The sequence below is a fragment of the Muntiacus reevesi genome, chromosome 20 (assembly GCF_963930625.1).
Source record: "Muntiacus reevesi chromosome 20, mMunRee1.1, whole genome shotgun sequence".
Classification (NCBI taxonomy): Eukaryota; Metazoa; Chordata; class Mammalia; order Artiodactyla; family Cervidae; genus Muntiacus; species Muntiacus reevesi.
The window spans coordinates 45,701,696-45,729,494 of record NC_089268.1 but is presented as its reverse complement, the minus strand read 5'-3'; the positions used below and the strand labels follow the sequence as shown (position 1 = coordinate 45,729,494).

The 27,799-nt window shown below is 44.2% G+C and overlaps 1 protein-coding gene across 1 annotated transcript in view; it reads right to left on the bottom strand.

Moving 5' to 3' along the window:
- Window positions 1–2,746: 2,746 nt before the first annotated feature.
- Window positions 2,747–27,799, bottom strand: part of MAK (male germ cell associated kinase) — a 47,788-nt gene continuing 22,735 nt past the window's right edge. The window contains exons 7-13 of the mRNA XM_065912498.1: window positions 24,742–24,913; window positions 23,614–23,781; window positions 19,118–19,426; window positions 15,598–15,770; window positions 14,020–14,168; window positions 10,144–10,275; window positions 2,747–3,477 (exon numbers count right to left, since the gene is read on the bottom strand). Coding sequence (XP_065768570.1) covers window positions 3,323–3,477; window positions 10,144–10,275; window positions 14,020–14,168; window positions 15,598–15,770; window positions 19,118–19,426; window positions 23,614–23,781; window positions 24,742–24,913 — 1,258 coding nt within the window. The 3' untranslated portion in view covers window positions 2,747–3,322. The remainder of the gene's footprint in view (window positions 3,478–10,143; window positions 10,276–14,019; window positions 14,169–15,597; window positions 15,771–19,117; window positions 19,427–23,613; window positions 23,782–24,741; window positions 24,914–27,799) is intronic.

Sequence of the window (27,799 nt, the reverse complement as noted above, 5' to 3'; positions counted from 1 at the left end):
AGGTATTAGGGTACAATTTTGGTATAAAAAAGTCATTTGCTTCCTTGTAAATGAACAATGAACAATTCAAATTTGAAATTAAAAATTATACTAGAACTAAACAGGTATAAATCCAACAAATACGTATAAGATCTATGAGGAAAATGATAAAATCTAATGAAAGAAGTCAAAGAAGATGTAACTAAATAGAGCGACAGTTGTTGTACATGAACAGGAAGGCTGAAGAGTGTCAGGATGTCAGTTCTTCCTGACTTGACCCATATTGCTTGTTCCTTGCAATCCCAGTTTTAAAAATCCCAGTTATGTTGTGGATATTGGCAAACTGATGCTAGAAGTTGATATGGAGCAGAGAGAGACCCCAGATAGCAAACATACTGAAGGACAGAAACAAAGTTGGTAGGCTGACATTATGTAACTGATACAAAAGTGCAGGAATCAAGACAGCTGGTGTTGGTGAGAATACAGACGTAGATCAGTGGAGCAGAACAGAACCCAGAAAAAGATGCACACGGATACGGTCAGCTGATCTTCGACGAAGTTCCAAAGGCAGCTTAATGAAGAGTTTTCAACAAATGACACTGAAACAACTGAACATCAATGTGAAAAAGAATCTTACCAGAGACCAAATACCTTTCAAAAAATGGATCTTAGCTAGGTCTAAATGTAAAACTGCAAAACGTCTAGTATATAGGAAAAGAATTTCTGGTGACCATGGGTTTGGTGATGGCTTTTTAGATACAACACCAGAAGCGTGATCCATGAAATTAAAAGCTGATAAGTTGGACTTCATTTAAATTAAAAACTGCTCCAAAATAAATAAATAAATAAAATAAAATAAAAACTGCTCCACAGAGAACATTGAGAGAATGGAAAGACAAGTTGTGGACTGGGAGGTAACATTTGCAAAAGATAACTGATAAAGGTCTTGTTCAGAATATACAAAGAACTGTTCAAATTCAGCAATAAGAAAACAGTCTCATTTTTGAAGATACACAGACAAGCGTGTGAAAAGATGCTTCACATCCTAAGTTATTAGGGAGTTGCAAATTAAAAATGAGATCCTACTGCACGCTTATGAGAACCCCAAAATCCAAAACACAACACCAGGTGCTGATGAGGAGTGGAGCAACAGAAGTTCTCATTCACTGCTGGTGGGAATGCAAAAGGGTAGAGTCACTGTGGAAGACATTCTTATTCTTACAAAATCAGACATGCTCCTACCATATGATCCAGCAGTGAATCAGGTGAAGTGAAAACTGACATCTACACAAAAACGTGTACATGAATGTTTATAGCAGCTTTATTCATCATTGCCCAAACTCTGAAAACAAGCAAATGTCCTTCTGCTGGTGAATGGATAAACCATGATACAAGGGGCATATAGACAAGGGAACACCATTCAGTGATAAACAGAAATGAGATACCAAGCCAGGAGAAGACAGCGAGGGGGTTTAAATGGATATTACGAAGCAGGAGAAGCCAATCTGAAAAGGCTACATGGTACATAATTCCAACTGCATGACATTGTGGAAAAAGAAATACTGTGGAGATAATACAAAGATCACTGGTTGCCAGAGGTTTGCAGGGAGGAAGGAATGGGTGGAACAAGGGATTTCTGGGGAAGTGAAACTGTTTTGTAAGATACTCTACAACTTTGGTGGTTAAATGTCATTAGACATGTTGTCCAAACCCACAGAATGTACAGCACGAAAACCTGAACCCTGATGAAAACTGGGCTTTACTGACAGGGAATCAGTGTTGGTTCGTCAGTTGTAGCAAATATACCTCGCTAAGGCAAGATATTCGTAGTAGGGAGAGCTGAGGAGGGGGAGATGGAGGAGGATATGGAAACTCTACTTTCTGATTAGACATTTCATAAACTCGCAACTGGTTTAAAGAAAAAAAGTTGACATTAACAACAAAAACAGGCCTCAGAGTACGAGTACATAGTTTAAAAATGTAAAGAAAACAGACGAGTTAACCATATCAATTTTAATATCTATTCACAATTTAAAAGTTTCCCAGCAACACAAAAGAATATTTTAGCTTCAAGACATTAAAACTACAAATATATATGTGCCATTATCACTAATATTAATATAAATTACTCTTTAGATTTTAACATTTTTCAACAAGGTGAGCTGAATCTTCTGTACAAAAATACCATATTCTTAATATAATATGCCTTTATATAATGTCCACAAGATGATACCAGTTGCATTTGTTGTAAAGTCATAAAATGCATAAGATATCAGCAGTTTGATAACATTATTCTTTAAAAAGAACATCCAGTCCGTAAAATGACAGGCTTAAATAGACCAGTTCTAAGTTCAAAATGTCAATTTTAAATAACAATTTAAAAATAAAGCTAAGAAAACATGTCATAAGTGAGATCACCGCTATAGCAACCGAATGCATTTGCTCTTCAGAGCAAGTGTGACATTCAGAGCTGAGTCAGTGATCTGTCTGCAGCAGCAGCAGCAAGAATTTGCTTTGGAGGACAAGCTGGCGTACTGTGTCTGGTGGGAATGCCGAAACAATGCGTTTTGAAAGTGATGAACACGCTTGATGTGAAGATGACAGAACCTTGACTTGATCAAGCTGGAAGGCATCAAGCATTGGGTTTGATATGTCACCATTAAATCACAGCGGTTGTATTGGTCAAAATCAAACAGGAGACTCTCTTCTCTGCTATAATCAGGTGACGTAATTTTGAAATCTTTGTTAAAGAAGTATTTCTAAGACACCCTGCTCTAGGTTGGAATTATCATTGCTTCCAAAATTATCTCATTCTAAAAGAGGAAGATGATGAATTACCATCTTTTATAAATTACCATTGCCAAATGGTAGAGTAGAACCTTGGCCACAAAGAACTGTAACGGACAGCCCACAGCCATCTACATAATTGCTGTAAAAAAACAAAACAAACCTTTGAGGCCAAGTGATATAGTATTAGTTGGGGCAAATATAAAACACTCTAAACACTTAATTTCTGGAGGCATTTTTCTTTTTAAAAAAAGCTTCTTAGAGTATTTAGTGTCTACTAATTTGTAGATCAAATACTTGATACTTTGGCAGATAAAGTTTATTCAATACTTTGTAAAGTCCTACCCGTATTATCACCACTGTGGGCAATGATGCTAAGAAAAGGCATTTCATTTCTAGGAAAGAAATACAATAGATGATTTTTGCTCTTCAGGGTACCCACTATTATATATTTCTTTCAGAACACAGTAGAAATAGACATCTGTAGACATTTCCCAGGGTCAGGGGCCTTGCGTGGACTCGGAGGCGGGGCGCCGTGGGGCTTCACACGAGACTCCTACCGGCGGCCTCCATACTTGGCCACCCAGTCTGTCCTCCCGTGCACGGACGGCACTGGCGGTGCACGGGTCACAATGTTTAGGTTCTTGCCTGTAGGATTGTAAGTAGGTCCTGAAAACTGCCCCCGCCCAGTTTTGGTGCTCCAGGAATATTCTGAAAGAAAGCACAGTCAGAAATTAGAATTTTATTCAGATGACCATGCAAAATAAAGCAGTTCATTTCATGGGGGGAGATCTGAATTTAAAAGATTAATTTGGTGTTCTCTGAAGTTTTTCATATATATGCATATATAAACACCAAAAACTCTAGTGTAGAACTGTGCTGATGCCAATTAGCATTTTCAGCAGCTTCAGAGCCTTAATTTCTGGTTTATAGTTCTGACACCGCCGTTCTTCCATGTTTTGCTCACTGAAGCACCCATCGTACTTAGATAGGCAATACCATCTTGGGTGACCAAGAGCTGCTCCTTGGTTTCAGTTCAATGGACAACACCCACACGGTTGTTGATCAGTCACTAAGTGTCGTGTCTGACTCTTTGCGACCCCGTGAACGGCATCCCCAGGGAGCATGCCAGGCTCCCCTGTCCTTCACTATCTTCCCTGAGTTTGCTCAAATGTCCGTTGCATCATTGATGCCAGTCAACCATCTCATCCTCTGTTGCCCCCTTCTCTTGCCCGCAGTCTTTCCCAGTGTTAGCAACTATTTATATTACACTGTGGTTACATCTAAATGACACTTGAACACAGCTTCACTACAGAAAATGCATTCAGAATTGTCAGTCCTGTAAAGTCTGACTTCGTGGGGTCCCATTGTAGGTTCCTCTTTAAACCTGAAAATGTGGTTTTTAGAGTCAGGAAACTTAAATGTTTTATTGGGAAATTGATGGATGACAACAGACTCCCTTTGAATGGTGAGCCATCTTCGGACCCCAAACCTTTCATTACGAGGCTCATGTTATTCATACTTAGATTTGGCAGATGAAGACTTTGTGAAACATTTTACTGTGTTAGACATTTGTTACCTGGACCATTTCTAAGCTCTGATTGCTTGAGCATCTCAAATGACAAAGCAGTAAAATAATTTTCTAGAGAACTTCTCAATCCCTCCTCTGCCCCTTTCTTGACATCCGGCAGCCAGGTGTCAAGCTGTTCTCCCTTGATGGTCCATCTTTCTGTTTGGGATTTAAATACCTTTTGACACAATGTGGTCAGTATCATTCTTGGATTATCCTCTGTAGGAGTCAATTCTGAAATGACTAACCATTCTGTACACTTTAATACTAGCTCTGCTCTGTTTATTTGCATGCTTTTCCTGTTTTTTTCTTACATTTTTATTGTAGAATCGGGAGTGTAGGAGGAACTCATGGGGGCAGGTGGGTCCTGACCTGCTGCTAACCTTGGCTGACAAGGAACGAAGCCTCAAGTGAGGCGCCATCCTGGTGACGGTCAGCCGGGGGGTTGGTGGTTTGGTCGGGACAAGGAGGCCAGGAGCGCTTTCTTGGTTTTAACAGGTCATTTCATCCCACGCGTACTGGGTTTCAAGTTCTCAGAGGCAACACACGGCTCCCTAACAAAGACGGGGACAGCGTCTAGAAGGGCCAGATAAGCGCCGTGTTTGCTGGAATCGCCCTTTGGCTATGACCCCCTCGGATACAGACCAGCATCAGTGTGATAAGTTAGCGCCCTCACATCTGAAGACCCCGGCTGAGCAGAATGGTACCATGGCGGGCGGAGGAGAGGGCACTTGGGAGGAGGCCCCCGGTAGCTCAGAGAAGGGAAAAGGGAACCCCTTCCCTAAGTTACCAGTGGGTGAGAAGCGAGGGCCCGGGCAGTAACACCCAGAGCAGCTTTCTTTACTCATCGCGACTTAGTCTAAGTCAAGTCCCAAATGCATTTGAAGGAGACTGTGTTCAGGCCAGTATTCGTAAAACCTTCTTTCAAAAGAGAATCATCTTGCGGTGAGGCAGGAGTCCTTCCTGAGAAGTAACTGTTTTAGGGCTCCAGCCCCCCCGGGGGTGAAGAACCTGGTGCCCACCCTGCACCACCCCCAGAGCGGAGCTGCGAGCCCGCGGACGCTGGCTGCGCGTTCGTTTTAAAGCCTGCATGTCTCCTCTCAGGGCCGTTTAGCCCTTGCCGAAAACAAGGAGTTCCTTGTTGGCCAGAGGAAAAGGTGTTTGCCTCCAGTTAAGAAGGTGATCCGTAACAAGACAGAAAACCTCTGTGCCGTGGAGCTCACGACGGCGCCTTCTGCCGCAGAGGCGCTGGGAGGATTCAGTGAGTTAGCGCGCCTCGGGGCAGACGGTGTCTGAACCCGGTCCCTGCTCCAAGTCCCTGAGGCTGTCAGAGCAGGGGACCGGGGGGTGCAAGGGGGCTCGATGAGAGACGACCTGGCGAGGGAGGAGGCGGCTTATCTGACGTTTCTGCTCCAAACTCGAGGGTGAGAACTAGAGCAGAGAGGGAGGCCGAGAGACGGGAAATAGTCGAGTAAATACGGTAATGACCTGGTTTTATTCCCTTGTGGGCAACTGTCACACCAGTGGGAGGGCTGGAAGACACATCTCTTACAGAACAGTGTTTTCCTAAGGATTTGCACTGACCACTTGAGAATGGTTAATGTTTACTCCTTTTTTTTTTTTTACCTTTCCTCCTAGCACGATCTGTAGGAAAATCTGATAAGTAGAGTAAATGGAAGAGATGAAAAGTTATGAGAGACCATTTTACTTAAAAAATGAAACCAGGAATATGCATGCTAATCTGACAGAATAATTAACATATAAAGGGCTCCAATCTCTTATAAAATAATATATTCAAAAATACTTATACTTTCTCAGGTACTCAGAATAACTTTGAGACATGATTTTCTGTCTTCATATTAAAAAGTGCTAGCAAGTCATGGCTAGTGACTTGTGATAAGGCTGGCTTAAAATATTTCAGGCTTTAGAAAAAGTATTGCTGTATAAAATGTTTACTTATATATTTTGTTTCAGCAGAGAGACCCTGAAGCATTTCTTTTCACAGATAAGGTAACAGTACTGATTAAGCACTTCTACTGTGGTAAGACATAAAATGCAAGAGTCCAGCGGTTTTTACACTTTTAACTCCAAGAGTGTGAACTTTAAAGACTGGTGACTCTAACCAGGATTTCTAATATAAGATCCTGGCTGGGAGAAGACTTTTGAAGTCAACTTTTAAATTAAACTGTAACTTGGTACCTTGTCAAACTTGAAGTTATCTGCCTCGGTGTTTATTTTAGGTGCTTTAATCAGGCAGGATATCTATTTTAGATTGAAATAATTTAGACAACATTCATGGTCAGATCAGGTCAACCCAAGTTCAGAATCCTCACCTCATAGCACCCCCCTGCATGTGGCTGTTACACGCCACACCACTGCAGAGGCGTGACCTAACTCCTCCTTACATCGGAGGGTGGGGAAGGAGACTTCACCACCTACTAGATTGCAAGGCAAGTGCCGGTGAGAGTTCTGCGATTTATTTCTAAAGTCTCTAAGGCGGACCTGCAGAAGAGCCGCCCGTTACCTGACACGGGGCGGAGCCTCAGCATCTGTCGCGGTTTTTTTTGCTCAGTGCACGGTACCAGGCAGGGAGCTCTGAGAGAGTCACCCTCTCGTCTCCTCGTGCAGCAGAGCCCTCTCTCTGGACTTGGACGGACAGGCTCAGTCCCACCTCCGCCGCCTACGAGCTGAGTGACCCTCAGTGAGCTGCTCTCAATGTCAGCTTCCTCATCCGTAAAAGGTCGACCTGATGAGGTCGTTGGGACAATTCAGTGGCAGCATCCTTGTGTAAGTGGCTCCTGTCATTAGACTCATCAAACCACATCTTTGGAAGGAAAACAGGACATTTTGCCAAAAGCTATTAGAACTGTAGTTAATAGATGAGACTAATTTAAAGGTCTTCACTCAGGAAAAGTGACTACAGTCTTTGGACGTGCCCTTCTTATCAGAATTCTGAAAAACTGTGATCTGAAGTTCTTCTTACCTGAAGCTGTCGCACCAAGAGGTGCGAAGTGTATCCTCTGGCCAGCTGACCCCACTTCTTTTTTGAGAAAGGAAGGAATATATCCTGCCTGATTGTAAGGAGCATAACTTCCAAGATTTCCTAGTGACGTATCATAAAGTTTCAGAGTCAAAAGGTGAATAGTTTAAAAGCACCGGAGAGTAACTGATTACAACCACTACTAACGCTAAATTCTACTTGGAGGGCATCTTCTATATTTCATGCGAGGCACTACGAGCGTAGAGGCACTCACCCCCATTCAGTCCGCATAGCACCCCCTCAGAGGCATGTTACCCACACCTGACCTGGCTGAGTTCTCACAGTAAGTGACCGAGATCGAACGTGAACCCAGAAGGTCACCCTGAACGCCCCCAGGTTTGTGTGACTCCAGTTCGTGACCTGAGAGTGGGTTTCCTTCCGGGAAGCCCCCATCCCTCAGGGCGCTTCGTCATCATAAAAGCACCCTGGCGACTGCCCCTGTTCTCGTAGGGGTCGTTGTGCGGACTGAGCGAGTGGGTCCGAAGCACTGAGCACAGATCTGCTGTCCAACGCGTGTCAGCTGTGGTCACCCTCCACCACCGTCAGTGAAAATACCAGGTTTGCTTGATCTCTATAAATTGTCATAATTTCAGAAGACAAGTGTAGAGCTTTTTTGAGAGCAAATTACTCTTAGAATCCCAACAACTGAAGAAAGAGGCCGCTCACGGTGTGGACGCTCCCGTCTCTCCTAGTCCTGATCTGACCCCTGGAAGCAGGTGCCTTTGGCCATCACAGGGGCCTCTTAGGACCACGTTTGGGATAGATGTGGAGAGGCACATTGGACAGGAGATTCGAAGGACATACTCTACTCATCTACCGAGCCCAGAAATTACCTTGTGGGTCCTCTAATTTTTCAGGGAAGCTTTCATTGCATGATAGCTTTTCAATGGGTTTGATTATGCTTTCTTCTAAAGAGAAGACAGAAAGAAAGAAAGAACAAGAAGGAGAATGTTACAGGAAAAGCAGAGGAAGAAATGGATTCCATGATCAGTGATAAGATCCAGAAAGAAACCTTAAAAGAATATGTTTTCTGTGCAGTCACAGCTTTCATTTGCTGTCGATCATCTATTCCCCTGAGGCTCAAAGCTGTGGGGCTGTTGTTTGTATTCAGCCAGTTGGTTCGGTGAATACTATTTTTAAGTAACTGAGAGAAAAAGAAGCAGAGCGCAGTGCTGCAGTGTCGGACACCTCGGCACTGCTGGGTGGGCTGAGTCTTCAGAGCGTGGAGAAAGCCTGTGAGGTACCCAGAGTGTGTGACGTCACTCAGAACCCCTCAGCTGCAGCAGTGACCCTCACCCTCTTGATCCAAGACCACCTACTTCTCCTTTTTAAAAAAGAACTCACTCTCAGCTGCTCTCTAAAATGTTTCATCATAAGTCTTAGCAATGCCAAAGGATGTACCTTCTGGCATAGTGTGATTATAGACACTTAAAAATAAACTATTACATCTCTCTCTTAAATACAACCAGTGGAATCTAAATACCATAGTGATCTTACCTTCACCAATACTGACTTAAGATATTTGTGACCACAGTCCTTTGTGACAGGTAGAAATTTCACATGAATCTCTTTTCTTTCTAAAATTTTATTTTTATTCATGTTAACTCATTTTATCCAAACATAATATTAGATTTAAAAGTCTTTAACCAGTCAAAAATATGTATAGATTAAAACCTTTAAAAAGGATCTCATAACCAACCATAAGTATATTAAAATACTTTTTTTCTGTTTTAGTTAGAATGATTCATTGTATATAATTAATCAAAAAGGTGAATATTATAAAACTTTATTATTAAAAATGAAAGGTTGGGTTTTTTAAAAAAATTCATCTCTTAATGAGAAAGATGGACCCTTTTACAAGTGGTTCATATATCCGTAAATAAATAGAGCATGCTAGTCATGTCTGACTCTCTGAGATCCCATGGACTGTAGCCTGCCAGGCTCCTCTGGCCATGGGATTTCCCAGGCAAGAATACTGGGCTGGGTTGTCATGCTCTATCTTCCCAACCCAGGGACTGAATCCCCATCTTCTGCACTGCAGATGAATTCTTTACCACTGAGCCACCAGGGAAGCCCAAATAAATATTATTTATTACTAAAATCAGACAGAATTCAGCTTCAATTTTTTTTTTAAGATGGGAAGCAATGAGAAATCTCTAGAAATCTCATAAATGTTGGAGTACAATGGAATTAATACAATGTTAATTTTAAGAATGATTTTTAATTATTCAGTTGTAACTCAGGTTCTCCTTCAATTTTCTTACAAGTTAAGAACTGGAAACCACTTGACTTAAAACGAATCTGTCCCCCAATCATCAGAGGCACTCACTTTCTCAACACTGACACTGAAACATCAAACTGGCCCTCTGACTGGCACCCCAGATGTTTCCACACTCGGCCCTCTGACTGGCACCCCAGATGTTTCCACACTCGGCCCTTTGACTGGCACCCCAGATGTTTCCACACTTGAGTGGTGGGTGTGAGAGGGGGACACATTGTAGTCGGTGGTGACAAGTCTCTTCTTCTGTAAAACAGGAGAAAAGAGACCCCTGCTCAGGCAGATCCATTTTAGGAAAGAACCCACAGAGAAGTTAAGATCTAGCAAATGATTTCCTGAAAACTCTCCGTGCTGAGGACCAGCTGGAAGCCCTCCTGTGCCCCCCGAAGGCATCTTGGTTGGAAGAAGGCAGCCACAGTACATTTTAAAGTAAAGATCTGCAGAAGGAGAGCTACGTAAATTCATACTTTGGATGCAATCTTGCTTTACCTGCGTTATTCCTTCTGAAAGCAAGCTCTGCCCCCAAGGGTCCCAGGGACTTAGGAAACAACTGGCTGTTCCAGACATACGGGTTCACATCCTTCCCACTGGCAATCAGGGACACGTTCTTGGGGTTTACACCTTAGAAGGACAAAACAGTCATTTCAGAGGTTAGAGTGTGATCATAAACTTGAAGGAAAAATACACATTCAAACTAAGACTAGAAACAACTTGGGGGAATGGAAATAAATTTTGGCTGTAAGATAGCAAATACTTACTATGTGGACCCTGACACCTTCCTAACCCTCAACACAATCACCTGAAATCCTCACAGTGTCTTTTAGAAATGTAAGTTTGTTTGTTTGTTTTCATGCAAATAATAATAAACATTGAACATTTCCTGCTAAATGTTTTGTAAAAACTGAGATGGCACAAAAATCTTCCAAAAGACATTTCCATGTCACTCACTCATTTTGAGTGTGCGCTCTGTGCCAGACCCTTGAGGAACACTTGGTTTCAAGCTGGGAAAACGTGCTGGATTCAGCTGGAAAAACAGACATGTGGCCAAGAACCCAGGAGAACTGAGAAGTTGGGAAGTACACGTAAAGATTCATCTGGGAAGCTTATTTGCATGTCAGATACAGTAAAATCTCAACAGTTTATTTATGATTTTCCAAAATCTGGGAAAGGTAGAATCAGCCTTTGTTACCCAGTGGTCAGAGGGTGTTGGCTTAACATGTGTTAAAGAGATTTGAACACTTCCAGAATTTGCTGTCTTTTCACTGATAATTAAATTGGGTTCAGTTTAGGAGACACTGGAGTCGTCACACTGTCTACGCCTCTGGGTCATACGTGTATGTTCCCTACCATTAATGTGGAGAGTCAGAAACTCTCCCCAGGTGATACGGGCTCTGGCTTTTCACAAACTGAGCTCCTTGGCAAGGCTTCACGTTTATGAGACATATAATATCTCTTGTTTTAAAGCCAGAAGCAAGCCTGGTAGTTTCTGAACTGAACCTCAAGGTTACTTATCATCAGTTCTCTAAGGAAACACTCCATCAGGTAAATCATTTCCCTTTATTGTAGGATGTAGCTCCTTATGGATTTTGGTTTCTAATAAAATACCTACAAATAGAACTACAATAAGCAATTACCCAACAATAAAGAAGATGCAGCAAGTAGCAATTCCTCAGGTTAAAAACATCTTTAAATATTTACCCCCAAAGTAGGTGTAAGGTCAGGGGGAAAAACTACAAATCTCTCTAGGTGAACACTTTTTATAGTTCAACAAAGAATGGACCCTGAATAGTTAAGTTATTTTAATACAATTAGCTTTGCAATACTCCGAGTTCTTAAAAGTACATACATACTATTGAAGATAACTGCTTCAATTCTTTGCCTTTTTAAAGATTTCAGTTTTCTTGGAAATAGGCAAAATGTAGAATTTTAAAACATGTATTAGTTTACAGGCTTTTCTAGACCACTTCTTAAACTAAACACTCTTAAAGCGAAGCAGAAATCACTCTATCATCCCTCCCCTCAAAGGAAATTAAAAAGTCAGTTAGCAAATATTGACTGAGCACCTACTGCATGCCAGGCAGTGTGTGGGCAGTGGAGAAAAAGTGGTGAACAGAACAGACCAGTCTCTGCCTTTATGGCTCTTACAATCTACTCTGATTAAAAAGGAGACATCAACAGCTGTAGAGAAGCCAGTTATTAGCAGTGTGGGGATTATTTAGAAGAATCTGGTGCCGAGGGGGCAAAAAACGGAAGCAACTAAGCCAGTCTCTTTTAAAAGGTACTTTAAAGCTGAAATGTGAATCATGCTGACAACCTGGTAGTGGGTAGGGAGGTGCGTTTCTGGAAGGGAATGACCTTGGGGCCAACCCCAAGGATGGAGGGGGTGGGGGGAACGTGACATGGACTGAGTGGGCGGCAGATCCCAGAATCCGTGTCTTGCTAAAAAAGTGAAAATACAGTTGGGAGGGGCACACACAGAAATGACACAGGACGCTGGATTCACCAGGTGGAAGGAAGGACCGTATGTGATAATGAAACTCAAGAAGGTCCACTCGAGCCGGGTTTCAAACGTGCCAGAACCGGGAGTGAGACCAGGGGGCATCGCAGAGATGGTGAGCATGTCCTCCGTACACTCTATTTGCAACAACCACCGTGTGATCATTAAGTTCCTGAGGCTTACAGGGGGAGCTGATGACTGCAGTCCCACTGCAAGTAACAAGACAGAACCGCAGAGTCGTGCTCCCGTACACAGCCAGTCAGCAGCAGGTCAGTAACTGCGACTCTTGCCTCTCTGTCCCTGAAGGCCTGTGTCACAGATCTGCCAATCCTTGCAGTATGATGTCATGCTACCCTGAAATTATATGGCACCTTTCGGGAGCTCCCATGATCCTGAAGGTTGATGCTTCATAAGACCTTAATACTTAGCTTTACAGTTAAAAAAAAAAAAAAAAAAAGGCAGGGGCCCAAAGGCAATATTCTTTGTTATTCCTGAAGATATTCAATGAGTAACTATGGCCCAGAAATAAATGTCAACGATCACTTCTTTGTGTATCTGTTCTCTGCTGGCTCACGGTAGGTGCTCAATAAATGTTTGTCCAAGTGACTGAGCTGAGCTCAATTCTAGTTTCAATTCTCACCCAGCTCTAGAGGGGCCGTCTTTGAGACAGAATATGTCAGAACAGGGTACAGAAAGGCTCAGGTTTAGATTGCAAATTTTGAGTGTTTCTCAGGCTTCAATTTACAGTCATGCTTCTGACCCAGAGTAAGCAGAATTGGTTACTGGGTGAAAAGGAAACAATCAGACAGGTCTCAGATACCCTGAAATAATTTGAAAACTACATTAGGAAAGAAGCAGAACTGGGAAAAGGGTGTTTGGGAAGCATTTATCTTCTGCCCTGGTGGCTCAGACACTAAAGAATCTGTCTGCAGTGCAGGAGACCCGGGTTCAATCCCGGGTTCGGGAAGATCCCCGGAGAAGGAAATGGCAACCCGCCCCAGTATTCTTGCCTGGAGAATCCCGTGGACAGAGGAGCCTGGCGGGCTACCGTCCACAGGGTCGCAGAGAGCCACTAACACTGAGGTCTGCCGAAAATTTTACAATCGCCTTTCCCACCACGAGAGGGCGCACTTCTGTAGGGACCATAATCATTGATTTTATTTCAGTGAGGTGGATTCAGTTTAAAAAAAAGGGGGGGTGGGGGGCGGGGAATGTCCCCCGGGAATCTGTGTTCTGAAAACCTTATTACACTCCTGCTCTTGCAGTCAGAACAGAACCTCCTCATGGTTTCAACACCAAAACTGACAAGCTGACTGATGATGCCTTTGCACCTTTCCAAAGCGCACCCTCTCCTATGGTCTTAATTCCCACTCCCCTCGCCGTGGTCCTAGGGACTTCAGTCCCAGAGCAAGTCATCGCCCTCTCTGCCCAGATATGGGCAGCGGCCCCGCGACCAGTCCCCCCGGCCCCTTTTGAGCCCCTAAGCGTGGCCTACCTAGCAGTTAGGTGATCTTTTTAAAGCACACAGCAGATTATTTAGTGAACAGTATATAAATTCTCATATATATAAAAAACTAGTAACGGGAGTGCAGAACTGTCTGCATCAAGTTTCGCGTTTACTGAAGGCACAGCTTTGGTGGGAGGGGGTGTTCTCCGGGGCACTCTCGGCACCTTGATTTGCGGCTCCCGGGCCTTTCTGCAGCCCGTTTCGCAGAGGCAGAAAGGCCAGAACAGCGCCTGGGGACAGGCTGGGCCAGCGGGGGCCGCGCCGGCGGGTCACGGCCCTTTCCTCAAAGACTCAGGGGCGCCCGAGCGGGACCTGCTAACGTGCCTAGGTCACCAGGAAACATTCTGTGGCCTCTGCTTACCCGGAAGGTATCTTGACTGCTTCAAATAGTACTGTTTGGCCGTGGAAGCAGTTGACAGCTCCGAGTCCGATTTCAGGGTCACAGCGGCAGGCAAGCTCTTGTTCTCCCTCGGTGAGTACCTGGAGCCCGCGGGCACCGACTCTGGAAGCCTCGAAAGTCAACAGGGAGGGGTGTCACCGGGTAAGAAGAGCAAGGCGACGCCGCCAGGCGCTCCCCCACCCTCTGCACCCCTTTTCAGACCCGCCAGCGGTCTCCATCGGCGTCCTTTGGCCGATAAGCCACCCCAGAGTGTCAACCCCGGCTGAGCGGAGACCCGGCAGCGGACAGAAGTCCCTCCCGATCCCGGACAGCGTGCAGCACAAGGATTTTAGACCTAAGCGGCATCCGCCCTGTGGACTGTGTTTGCGTTTCTTCGTCTACCCCTGCGGCAGCTGCGGGTTCAAGCTGCTGCGCTGAAAGGGGAGAGACTCAGGCGTGTCCACCCGCCCACTCCGGGGGTGCGGGCCCACGGGGGGTGCTGGGACGCGCTTCGGGCTGGGCTGAGCAGGGCTGCGTTGGGAAGAAGGGCTAGGAGAGATCCCAGACAAAACGCGCGCGAGCCTAATGCCCCGCAGGGAAATAACGCGTTTGCGGCGACGTGCTGGGTCCCAGGGGGAGGTGGGTACCCACGCGGCCCGCCGCGCCCCCTCCCCAGCCCCGGTTCGGCGCCGGAACGCAGGCCTCCGGTGAGCCGGCCTGGCTCTGTCCAGCGCGGAGGGCATTTCTCCGAGCAGCGGCCGTCGCTGCCAGAGGAGGCATTTGTGATTTGGGTGTTTTCGCTGCCTGTTGCTCTGCATGCGGCCCCTCACCACCACCTTCTCCCCGCTCCTCTGCGGAGGCCTGGCCACACTGGCTGTTCTTGTCACCTGTCTGACCCCAGGCCTCCGTGGTCACCCCCGGGAGGAGTAGGGTGGAGTGGGGTCACCCCTGAGAGGTGGACACTCAGGTGACTGGCCCTCTCTGAACCACTGGCCACAGCTTTGGGGTGGCCCTGGACACAGCGAGACCCTACTGGAGGGAGGGGACACATGTATCCATGTTGATGTCGGGCAGAAACCATCACAATATTGTACAGTAATTATCTTCCAATTAAAAATTTAAAAAGAAACTGCTAGACATGTTGAACTTTCAGGAAAAGTCCAGAAAATGAGCAAAAATTCAGAGCAGCATGCAAAGGATCCACTCTGAACACCACGGCAGAGGAAACCGTGACTGCAGACTGCGCTTCGCTTTTTGCGAAGAGGCGTGTGGGCTCCGAAAGGCAGTGACGGTGGATCGTAATGCAACGGGGGCACTCAACGCTGAACGTGATAACCCCTCACCGCACACCCTCAGCCAGTGATCCCCAGAATCGTTCCGTGCGGAGTCAGGGGTCTAAACTTCCCCGGCAGGAAGCGCAGAGATCTGGGTTTGAGAGAAGAAAACACCACCAAGCTACTTGGCTTTTACCAGCTACACTCGTCTGCGCTTAATGAGTAGAGTCCAGCTGATGCGGGCTGAAAATATAGGTTCCCGAGAAAAACGCGAGACCTGCCTTACCGAAACGGAGACTCCTTTCTCCTGGCTTCCTTGGACAAGCCCATGCTTGGCTTCTTGGAATGGGAGGCTCCAAAGTCGCCGTACTCCAGGTCTGCCCAGCCGTCTCCAGCCTTGAACACGGCCTGGCCCCAGCGCCTCCGGGCGCCTTTGTGACCCAGGGCGCCGCACGGCTTCTGTGGTGGGAAAGCGGCATCGCCGTCTTTAATCGGGGGCCGAGGGCCTACTGTGTGCACACTGGCACACTCGGTGCTGGCCGTCCCTGGCCTCAGGGGGCTTTGCGCAGAGTTAAGGAGACAGACGGGTGCAGTGTTTTAAGATGCTGGCAGAGACGGCCCAGGTTAAAAGTGTGATAGGATTCTGAGAGGTCTCTGGATACCTGGCTTGGGGGAGGCTTGAGTACTTAGGATCAGAGCTGAGTCTTCGTTGATGTGCAATCTAGAAAACTGCCCTGGGTGGCTTTTTGGGCAAATGACCTAACTTTTCAAAGCCTTTGTTTCCTTCCCCTTAAATGGTGGTGGTGAAGGGGGGTAAAGCATTTATATCTAACTTCAGTGTTTTTGGATTTGATAGTAAAATGTATTAAAAGTTTTTAGCACAGGTCCTTGCATGTATGGGCTTCCCTGGTGGCTCAGCTGGTAAAGAATCTGCCTGCAATGCGGGAGACCTGGGTTCGATCCCTGGGGTGGGAAGATCCCCTGGAGAAGGGAAAGGCTACCCACTCCAGCATTCTCGCCTGGAGAATTGCATGGACTGTATAGTCCATGGTGTCACAAAGAGTTGGACACGACTGACTTTCACTTTCTTGCATGTGAGTGTGACCATGTTAGGTATGTTGGGTGTTGCTGCTGTTGTTATTCTACAGCTTGGAAGAGGAAATGGATAAAGTATGTCTTTTCATTAAAGAAGTGCCAGTGGGTGTTCCAGGAAGAAAAGGTAGGCGGAGTTGACTGGAGTGGATGTGTTGTGCTGGTTGGAGGACAAGGCTGTAAAGACAGAAGGGTGCTCTGTGATGAAGGGCCTTCCATGAATCCCTAAGATGTGGCAGCTATCCTCTGGGCCGTGGAGTACGCTGGATGTTTTTGAGCTAAAAAGTGATGTAATAAAGGCAGCGTTTGGGAAAGGTGAGGCTCCTCAGAGAGGAGGCCTTTGCAGTTAGAGCGGCATGCAGTGACAAGGACAGCGGACTCATCGTGGTTGGAATGCTCGAGAAAGCACACGCTTCTGTTCACAAGGAATAAAGGGTCTGGACTCAGGTCTCTCTGAACAGAGGTCAAGGTGAGTGTAGCAGACACTGCTGGCTGCCCCTCAGTAGCCACCCTCCTGTCTCCTTACTAGGACTCTCTTCTGGGCAGCAGTCTGCCCATGGAAAATATCTTAAAAAAATGCCAGCCTGCCTCGCAGCTCTGCGGAGCCAGGGGCCACAATCTAGCCAGCGAGACGCAGTGCACATCTTCTGGGAGGGGCTTCCAGGAGGACCAGCGTCAGGCTCTGCCAGCGGCGTGTGCCTGTGTGTTTCACTCTTCCCCCCGGGATGGCGGGCGCCACCCTGGGGAGCAGCAGCCATCCTGGGACCGGGAGCCTCCCGCTGAGCGTGGCGGTGGGGAAGGGAGACAGGGCAAGCTGGTGCCCTTTACAAGGGGCACCAGCCCTGACTGGCCCACCACCCGCCTTCTTGCCATCAGAGAAAAACACCCCTCCTGGTTTAAGCCTCAAGGGGTCAGGTTCTGTCTTAAGTCATCGGGTGTGATCCTACGGGACACAGAGAAGGAGAGGCAGGCAAGACTTCACAGTGTGCGCCCGGCTGTCTCAGAGGGGTGGCTCTGTTAGCAAGGAATGAGGAAGAAGACCTAGGCTGGGGCAGACAATGAGGCAGTTTTATTCAGATTAACGTGGGTGTTCTGGGGCTCACATAAACTGAGAAATCCCCAAGGTGACTGAAAATTGGGAATTTGGAAGCAAAGTCAGCAAATTCAGCTGCATTTGAGGCAAGAAGATGCTTAAAGAGTGGATATGCCATTGCTTGAAGCTGATGGTGCCACAATGACGGTGATGAACAAAAGGTGGTGTTTGAGAGAGAATGACCTCCAGACTAAGGAGAACAAGGAGATCCAAAGCCTCAGATGGGCAGAGTTAATCAAAGGTATCCTTGTCTGAGTCTGAGACTCTTATTTCGGTTAGGTGCTGCTGAACAACGCCAGTAACATCTAGTCGTCTTATGTCTGAGAAGATTGGAAAAGGGAAAGCATTAATAACTTTTATAAAGTAGCAGGTGGATTTTTACGAACTCTACATTAGTAAGTTTGGTACCAGCTGGGGGCAAAGACTCTAACGGCAGTTACTAAAGAGAGCGCACTAGAGGAGAAAGGTGGTGAATATGGTACAGGTCACTTTGGGAATGCACATGGGGGGCTGCATCGTGCAACGCGCTGAGTAGCTATGAATGTGAACTTCCTTTCTTTCCCTCCCGCTACAAGTCACCATTTTATGTGCCTTTCAAGGGGAAAAAAAAAACATAACCCTTGATGGCATGAGCGAACACAGCGTTCCAGAACTCCGGTGGTGATTCACCCAGTTTATATTTCCTACCTGCTATCTGCCTCTAGTTCTGGGGAAGGGGGATGCAGGATGGGAAGGGGGCTCGGGGGAGTCAGCCATCAGTGAGTGCCGGTCCCAGCGGAGCCTGGGAGGGAACTGGGGGTGTGTTTCTCCTGGAGAAAGCGGCAGGTAAGAGAAGGGTGACTTTTCAGTATCTGAAGGCTGCCTTTCTGGAAGAGTGATTCACTTTTAAAGCTACAGAAACCAAGGACTTCCCTGGTAGCCCAGTGGTTAAAAATCTGCCTTCAAATGCAGGGATTGTGGCTTTGATCCCTGGTGTGGGAACTAAGATTCCACATACCTCCCAGATGAACCAAAATATAAAACAGAAACAATATTGTAACAAATTCAATAAAGACTAAAAAATGACCCACATCAAAAAAAATTTTTCTTTTTGAAACCAGATTTTAGTTCACTGTGAGAAGAACTTTCTAGTAGTCAGAATTGTCCCAAAGATAACGTGGACTCCTTAGGACCCTGGGGGTGGTTCAAAATCAGTGTGGACATTTATTTATTCATTCAACAGATATTTGTTGAGAATTTACCATGTGTCAGACAGCTTCCCTGGTGGCTCAGAAGGTAAAGCATCTGCCTGCAATGCAGGAGACTCAGGTTTGGTCCCTGGGTCAGGAAAAGCCCCTGGAGAAGGGGATGGCAACCCACTCCAGTATCCTTGCCTGGATAATCCAATGGACAGAGGAGCCTGGCGGGCTACAGTCTATGGGGTCACAAAGAGTTGAACAGGACTGAGCAACTCACACTTTCACTTTTAGACACTGGTCTGGGTTCTGGGTCTGTACTGATAAATGAAACAGACAAACATCTTTTACATCTTCCCCAACACTGAGAGGATGCCTAGAAAGGAAATCCTAGTGGAACCAAACCTCTAAATATCACATCTAAAGTGTCATACTGGGCTACTTACGGCGGGCATGCTTTTGACGATACTTGGAAAGAGGGTTGGCGGCCTTTTCTGCGGACTGTGCTGCTTGGGGGCTGGCTGGACACCCGCGTTCTGCGGCAGCTGGATGGACCGCAGTGGCTGCTGGCTGTTCAGCTGGGGCGGTCCGGCAGCCTGGTCGTTTATGTCCGGCAGAGGCTGAGGTTCTGGATCCGCTGCAGATGGCTTTGGTTCGAGTGGTTGCACAAGCTTATTTAAAGGCTGTTTCGATTCCAAATGATGTGAGGAAGGGCCTAATACTTGACCAACTTGAAAATATGGGTGTTTCAAAGCCTGTAGCAGCATGGCAAAAACAAAGGAAAAATGGTTTCTCCTAAATTTATTGCATATACACTATCTTCCGGCATTGGACTAGGCATGTATCACTCATCTGGGTAAGCTTCAAAGATTTACAGAGCATCTACTTTTTCCCTTATGTGATGACTTTAAAAAGACACCCAGGGGGGTCTTCCCTGGTGGTCCAGTGACTAAGACTCTGTGCTCCCAATACAGGGGGCCTGGGTTCGATCCCCTGTCAGGGAACTAGATCCCACATGCCACAACTAAAGATCCTGTGTGCCAAAACTAAGACCCAGCAAAGTCAAATAAATAAATAAACATCTTAGGAAAAAAAAAAAAAGATACCCAGGAAAAAATAATTTGAGAACCAGGTGGGATGCATGAGACAAGTGCTTGGGCCTGGTGCACTGGGAAGACCCAGAGGAATCGGGTGGAGAGGGAGGTGGGAGGGGGATCGGGATAGGGAATACGTGTAACTCCATGGCTGATTCATGTCAGTGTATGACATAACCCACTGAAATGTTGTGAAGTAATTAGCCTCCAACTAATAAAAAAATTTAAATAAATAAATAAATTTCATTTAAAACATGAAAAAGTACATGTTAGTAGGAGACTATAAGACCCACATTCAGTAATTTTCACATCCAGTCAAAGCAAATGTTCTTTTAAAGGCTTTGTATGAAAACAAAATCTAGCTTGTAACATTGGCTGAATTTGAAAAAAAAAAATTCAAACCAAAATGGTAGATACTGATAATGCTTTAGACCCCATAAAGGCATTAAGAGAAATGAGTTAAGAAAACCTTCTACGTAGTTTGTTTTAAATGAAAAACTCTAGCATCATTTAAAATTCAGGGTTGTTCTAACTATAACTCCATATTGACTAGCAATACAAAAAATTCTAAGAAAGAAGATTGCAAGCATATACATGTTAAAGCCTATTTTAACAATATACCAGCAAAGAGAAGATTACTTAGGGGATAGAATATAAAAATACTAGTTAAAACAAGAAAGAAAAGAAAGAAAATACTAGTTAAAATGGTCACTATTTAATTGGATCAGTCATCAAACTGCTGCTATTACGTGAAAGTTGGGTGGGGGGACCTGAAGACTGGGTGACACAGTCTTGAGCAGGGGTTCTCGACTGGGGAGACTTTGCCCCTTAGGAGTTATTTTTTATTGTTACAACTCAGGGGATGGGAAGTACTCCTGGTGTCTAGGCATGCTGCAGGAATGGCGCTAAATATCGTACAAAGAACAAGACGACCCGCCCCCCACCCGTCCCCTCAACAAAGAATTATTGGGCCAAAAATGTCAGGAATACCGAGGAGTACTTTGGCCAGCTGATGCAAAGAGCTGACACTGGAAAAGACCCTGATGCTGGGAAAGATTGAAGGCGGGAGGAGAAGGGGACGACAGAGGACCAGATGGCTGGACGGCATCACCATGAGTTTGAGCAAGCTGCGGGAGATGGGGAAGGACAGGGGAGCCTGGGGTCACAGAGAGTCGGACATGACTGAGGGACTTAACACACCACCAAGGTTGATGACAACTAGTCTGGAGGCTGTCTGAAGGTTTCTCTGCAGCTCATCTGTGAAGATAGATCTTTGTCAGTATTACATGTCTGGATGGGGAGGGAAGTTCCCAGTTCTATTGTTTTGTATGTGTGTGTGTGTGTCTGTGTGTGTATGTGTATGTGTGTGTGTTGGTGGAGGGTGGCTCCTTAAGGTAACCAAGTCCCATTCTCCTGCACTTCCTGCCCTAAGCCAGTCCCCACCCGCCACGTGGAGGCAGAGTTGTGACCCCCGGTGAACATCTTAGGCATGCAGGGGCAGAGTTTGAAGGAACAGAGGCAGCATCTGGAACTTAACCATGTCTCCCTGCTTCCACTGAAAAGCCCAACACTGAAATAGTGAACAAGAAAGAGGTTAAGGGCAGGTAGGTATGTTTTGGCAGAAGTGGGGGGAAGTTTTATTCTGAGTTTTCCCCTTAGAAACTCTGCTGTGTCCCCTACCTCACCCGATGCAGGGGTAGGACCTCGACCACTGTAGGTGATTTAAACACATCAGTACCTGGCAGCCAGGAGGCCAATTCTGAATTAAGCAGTCCCATTAATTAGCATGTCCGTATTCCTCAGGCAATAATGTACATTTTGGAGCTAGGACATTTATGAGTGTGTTTTGCAATTTCAAGGCTTCATCTGTAACTTTTCCCCTTTAAGATACCAGCTATCATCCTTAAAGAAACAGGGGATCTTTAAAAAATAATAACATTTTTTCCTGTTTGTTGAGGGAATACTGATTGCATAGAATAGGAATGTATAGAAAGTTTTCAAGAAGAAATTAAAATTATCTCTAAAGCCAACACCAAAGAGAAAATTACTGCTCACATTTTGATGTTTTTCTTTTCAGTATTTCTTTTTAGTCTTTCATTTACATTATCTTTCATATACATACATATGGTGTGGGAAAAAAATAAGTAAATTGTATTTATTATAAAAAAAGTCAAGTGATAGTAATTACAACAGTGAAGGTACTGGCATAAGATACAGTTGCAGAAGCTGTAAGTCTGTATAAAGTAAATACACATATATTTATAAAAAATTAGAATAGAAAAGTCTCATATTACCACTCAAAATACATTAAACTATGAGAATTTATAATAGAAAATGACCCTATTAAAGTATTTTGTGACTGTGCCTTTTGCTATTTACCTTACTTACTTATCTCACTTCAACCAATTATTGACTATACAACATTGCACAAATTATGCAATGTCTGAGTTCCTCAGTTTATTAATTTTTAAGCAGTGATAATTACGTGTACCTAATAGAGTTTTTGTGAGGACTGCCAGAAATTTTACATAAAGCCCCTGCTCAATAAATATTAGTTATTATCATTAATTAATATCAGTATTACTGTTAAGGACATGAGTCCTAGGGTGGCTCAGATGGCAAAGTATCTGCCTGCAATGCCAGAGACCCAGGCCCAACCCCTGGGATGGGAAGATCCCCTGGAGAAGGGAATGGCAACCCACTCCAGTATTCTGGCCGGGTGAACCCCATGGACAGAGGAGCCTGGTGGGCTACAGTCCATGGGGGTCACAAAGAGTCGGACACAGCTGAGTGACCAAACATACATATGCCAGTATCTTCACTGTTGTAATTACTATCACTTAACAGATTATGATTTTCTTGTAATAAATACAATTTATTTTTTGGCCATATCATGAAGCATGTAGGACTCCTAGTTCCCCAACCAGGGATGGAACCCGTACCCCTTCCAGTGGTGGAAGCACAGAATCTTAACCACTGGGCTGCCAGGAAGCCCCGTTACAGATTACTTTAATATTTGATAGGGCAAGCTGTCTACCCCACCACCATCCCCCAAGTTACTTATTCTCGTTCAAGCCTGCCTTGGTTATTCTTTCCTATCTGTTCTTCCAGTTGATCTTTAGAAAATATTTTCCAAATTAAATGTTTAAAAAGCCAAACTATTATTTGGTTTATTTCAACACTTAATGAATAGTTAAATAACAATAAGAACACCATGAAGTCCATCATGACTTTTTAATTTAAGCCATTTGCAGATAAAATTGTGCTGTTTTTAAAAGACCATGAGACAAGATTCCTCCAAAGGTGTTGAAGGTTTAAGTCACAAAGAAGCCAAGCGTGGGTGTCACAGGCTGCCCCCTTGTGGGAACGGGAGAGAGAGATGGAGAGAGAGATGAGGCTCCTTCCCGCGGAGGGACGACGGGCTGTGGAGGAACAGGAGTCCTCTAACCCGCAGGAGAGCAGCGCAAATCCTACGAGGCTGTCTAACTGAAGAGGCGCTCTTTTACCACCCATGACAAGTTGCTTCCTAATGAGCTCGTCCCATGCCTGAATTTTTATCATTAGAGATTGACTCTCTTCAGCCTCAACCTCCGTAGGGTTCCTCATTTGAACCACAAAACACAGAAAATCACTGGAGTGGCTATTTTTTGCAATTTTTCCAAGAATCTTACACGCCTGGAAGTTAATTCATTAGGTACACTGGGTGCCTTAAGCTTTAGGGCTTACTTCTCTTGGCAAAACTCTGGTCAAAAATAGACTTGTCTTTGCAAAGAAAGATACCCCCGATAAGAGTAAAACCTCAAATTAAAAGAAGGAAAAGAAAGCTATACCAAGGAGGTTTGTCTTACCTGGCTTGCTGTTGGTCGTTTCTTTGGGTCCCAGTTCAACATTTCAGTCATAAGCTGAATGGCTTCATTACTGGCATTGGGAATAAGAGTTTTTAGGTTTATAGGAACACACTGGGGAAAGCGGAAATTCATAGAGGATGCAAGCTGGTACCCTTCTGGCCAGTCACTCTGTTGAAGGAATATGTAAGTGGGGGAGAGAGAGCAATAAGAAAATGTTTTTAGTGATCAGTTTAAAACATAGTAATAATATAAAAATCACTCGGGTATGATGGGTTGACTCATAAATAAATGTGCAAATGAAGTCCAATGGCATACCTAGTTCAGTGCTAGAAACAGTATAGACAGAACACTGAATTAAGAGCTAGGGGAAAAGTGAGAAAGCACTCTTACAAATTTCAAAATGTTAATGATGATGGTACCCAGGTGAGTTTGAACAACTAAGGACAAGTGATTTACAAAGAGAATAACTATTACAAAGATCCTCATTATATGTTAATGCATTGCGTCCAATGTCAAAAACTGCACATAGCTGGGAAATGACAGTTTTGTTTTAACAGCTGTGTTAACTTGTCTAATGTTAACTATGAGGCACAGACTCAAGTAAGGCCTAATTATACATATTTAAACTTATTAAATAAGTATAACTCAGAAAGTGAAGTCTAGCTGAGTGCAGTAGTTAACTGAAAAGTCCTCATTTCAAGAAATTAAATATCTGTGGCAGAGGTATATAAAAGTAAACAAAGAAAGGTAAAGAGAATATAAAATCTAGGACATTTGGCATTAATAAGTTGATTCCAATGGACATTCACAGAAGGAGGAGGAAAGATTCTGAGCAAGGATGTCTCCATAGCCATCAGCTGGTCATCTGCTCAAAGTTAAATATACAGAACTCTAAATATAGAAAATCTTCCCTTATGTTCTTCAAGGGAGGCAAGCACCTTTTTTCTACAACCTGATAGAATTCTAGCTTCTTACAGTCCTCATTCCATCCCAATTAAAAAAAAAAAAAGATTATTAGTAAAGTAACCGTTAGAGCATAAGCCTATTTGAAAAATGCAAATACCAGCTTGCTAGCTGAAAGTTATAAATAATGAAAAGTTACAACAATTTAGGGATAAGCGTACTTACTTTTTTGGGAGTCCCTAAAACCTGGCAAATCTTAAAGATTTCATCGACCTCACTTGTCCCCGGGAAAAGTGGTCTTAGTGTATAGAGTTCAGCCATTATACTGCCGACAGCCCACACGTCGATGGGAGAGCTGTAGGCTGAAGATCTTAACAAGACCTCAGGAGCGCGATACCTAAGCAAAGAGAACACAAAATCGAAAAGGCCGTTTCGGGGGGCGTCTCTGAGATGGAGGGGCAGAAGGCGCTCATTTTGTTTGGTCGTGCATCTCAGTCGAGGGCCAGGTGTTAAGTGCCTTTCTGTGTTGGGGTTCTATGGGATGGAGCAGATGTTTCCTGACCACAAACTCATAGCGGAGCTCGAGACAAATATCATGAAATGTCCACGTGACCTAAGACAGGGACTCCTACAAACAGATGTGAAAATGCTATATAATATACTAAAGAAAGGGGGGAAGCTCTGAATGGAAGCAGATATATCCTGAATGGGAACAGCTGTGTAATTTTACAACACATTACATCCTGATACATTCATATGAAGGACAGAAAACAAAAGATTAACAGAGATTATCCCTGAGTGGCAAGCTTCCCACCCCCCTTTTTTTTAAAGTTTATTTTATTCAAGTATAGTGATTTACAATATTGTGTTAATGTCTGCTGTATAGCAAAGTGATTTAGTTACACGTGTATACATTCTTTTTAACAGTCATTATGGTTTATCACGGGATATTGAATATATACTGTGCTTATTTATCCATTTTTTTTTTTTGCTTATCAGTTTGAAAGTGGCAGTTCTTCAACTGACTCAATTCCCTTAATTGATAATTTAGTATATTCACAGAGTTGTGTATCCATCATCACAATCAACTTGAGAACATTTTCATTATCCCCCAAAGAAACCCCACAGCGCTCCAACAGCCCTGGGTCCAGCATCTCTAGTCTACCCCCGATCTATCGATTTGCCTGTCTCATCACTTCATATCAATGGAACCATACACTGTCTGGTCTTCTGTGACCAGCTTCTTTCACTGAACATGTTTTCAAGGTTTGTCCATATTGTAGCATGTATCAGAACTTCTTTCTTTTTATTGTTGAATAATATTCCACAAGCTGGAATCAAGCTTGCTGGGAGAAATAGCAACAACCCTAGATATGCAGATGATACCACACTAATGGCAGAAAGTGAAGAGGAGCTGAAGAGCCTCTTGATGAAAGTTAAAGAGGAGAGTGAAAAACCCAACATTCAAAAAACTAAGATCATGGCATCCAGTCCCATCACTTCAAGGCAAATAGAAAGGGAAAAAGTAGAAGCAATGACCAATTTTATTTCCTTGGGCTCCAAAATCACTGCAGACAGTGACTGCAGCCCCAAAATTAAAAGACGGTTGCTCCTTGGAAGAAAAGCTATGACAAACCTAGACAGTGTACTAAAAAGCAGAGACATTACTTTGCCAACAAATATCTGTATAGTCAAAGCTATGATTTTTCCAGTAATCATGTGTGGATGTCAGATTTGAATCATAAAGAAGGCTGAGTGCCAAAGAATTGATGCTTTCAAACTATGGTGCTGGAGAAGACTCTTGAGAGTCCCTTGGACTGCAAGGAGATCAAACCAGTCCATCCTAAAGGAAATCAACCCTGAATATTCATTGGAAGGACTGACGTTGAGGCTGAAGCTCCAGTACTTTGGCCACCTGATGTGAAGAGCTGACTCACTGAAAAAGACCCTGATGCTGGGAAAGATTGAAGGTGGGAGGAGACGGGGATGACAGAGGATGAGATGGCTGGATAGCATCAAGGAAATGAGTTTGAGCAAGCTCCAGAGATGGTGAAGGACAGGGAAGCCTGGCGTGCTGCAGTCCATGGGGTCGCAGGGCTGGACATGAGTGACAGAACAACAGCATTCCCGTGTGGCTATACCACCTTTTGTTTGTCTGTTCATCGGTTGTTTCTACTTTGGGCTATTACAATAATGTTGTTATGAACAGTCACAAGTGCTTGTGTGGACACATGTTTCCATTTCTCTTGGGTATACACCTAGGCGTGGAATTTGCTGGATCACATGGTAACTATATGTTTATCCACTGAGGAACTGCCAGACTGTTCTGTACCATTTTACACTCCTACCAACAACCTATGAGGGTTCCAATTCTTCCACATCCTTGCCAACACCTGTTACTATGTTTTGATAGTTTTATGAGACAAAATTATTTCAAATGTTTGGCCAGGTTTAGATGCTGAAAACAAATAGTCTCAATTTCACTCCATTTCAGTACAGGATCTAAATTTACCCAGTTGAAAATAGAAGCTCCCTAAAAAGATTCTTCCTGGTAAGAGGAGATTTTCCAATTCTAACTATACATTTAAACAGATAAAAACTAGTATACTTTGAGCTCTTAGCACTTGATCTGTTCAGTTCCTCTTTTGCTTTTGTAGGGATAAATATCATTATCTTCCTGTTTGCAAGCCTCGTTTTCAATAATTCCAGTTTGCTATAAACTTCAGAAGTGTGAGTTTTTGACACTCTGTTTATCAAAAATTCTGAAGGAGGATTTCCAAGGGATTTGAGATAAAATGCAACCAAAATATAAAGGGATTATTACAAAAAAGCTAGGCACCACTGTAAATCATTAAAATTGACTTACAAAGCAGTTTTTCAAAGGTTCAAACAATTCTAAAACCCAAATGACAGCAAAGAGAGAAAAACATACAGCCATGCTGCAGCAATCTTTGAAGTCAACCTCAGTGTCATCAGAGAATGTGTGGTTGGCTAGGCTCTGTCTGTGGGTATGTGTAATGTGTGTATTATGACAACTGCAACTTGTTGTTTTGTTAGAATGCAATTTAGCAGCTTATTTGGAAGCAGTTACAAAACAGATGTGCATCCTCACCAAATATCCTTCAGCTTTCTAGGTTTCTTAGTTTAGTAAGAATACTGTTTTAATGATGTTCAGCATCTTTAAAACTTGTATTTGGTTTATCACTGCAAAAAGAATGCTATTTTCAATGCAAAAGTTTTTTTTAACTAAAATTAACTAGCAATCCCAGTCATGTCAGCCATT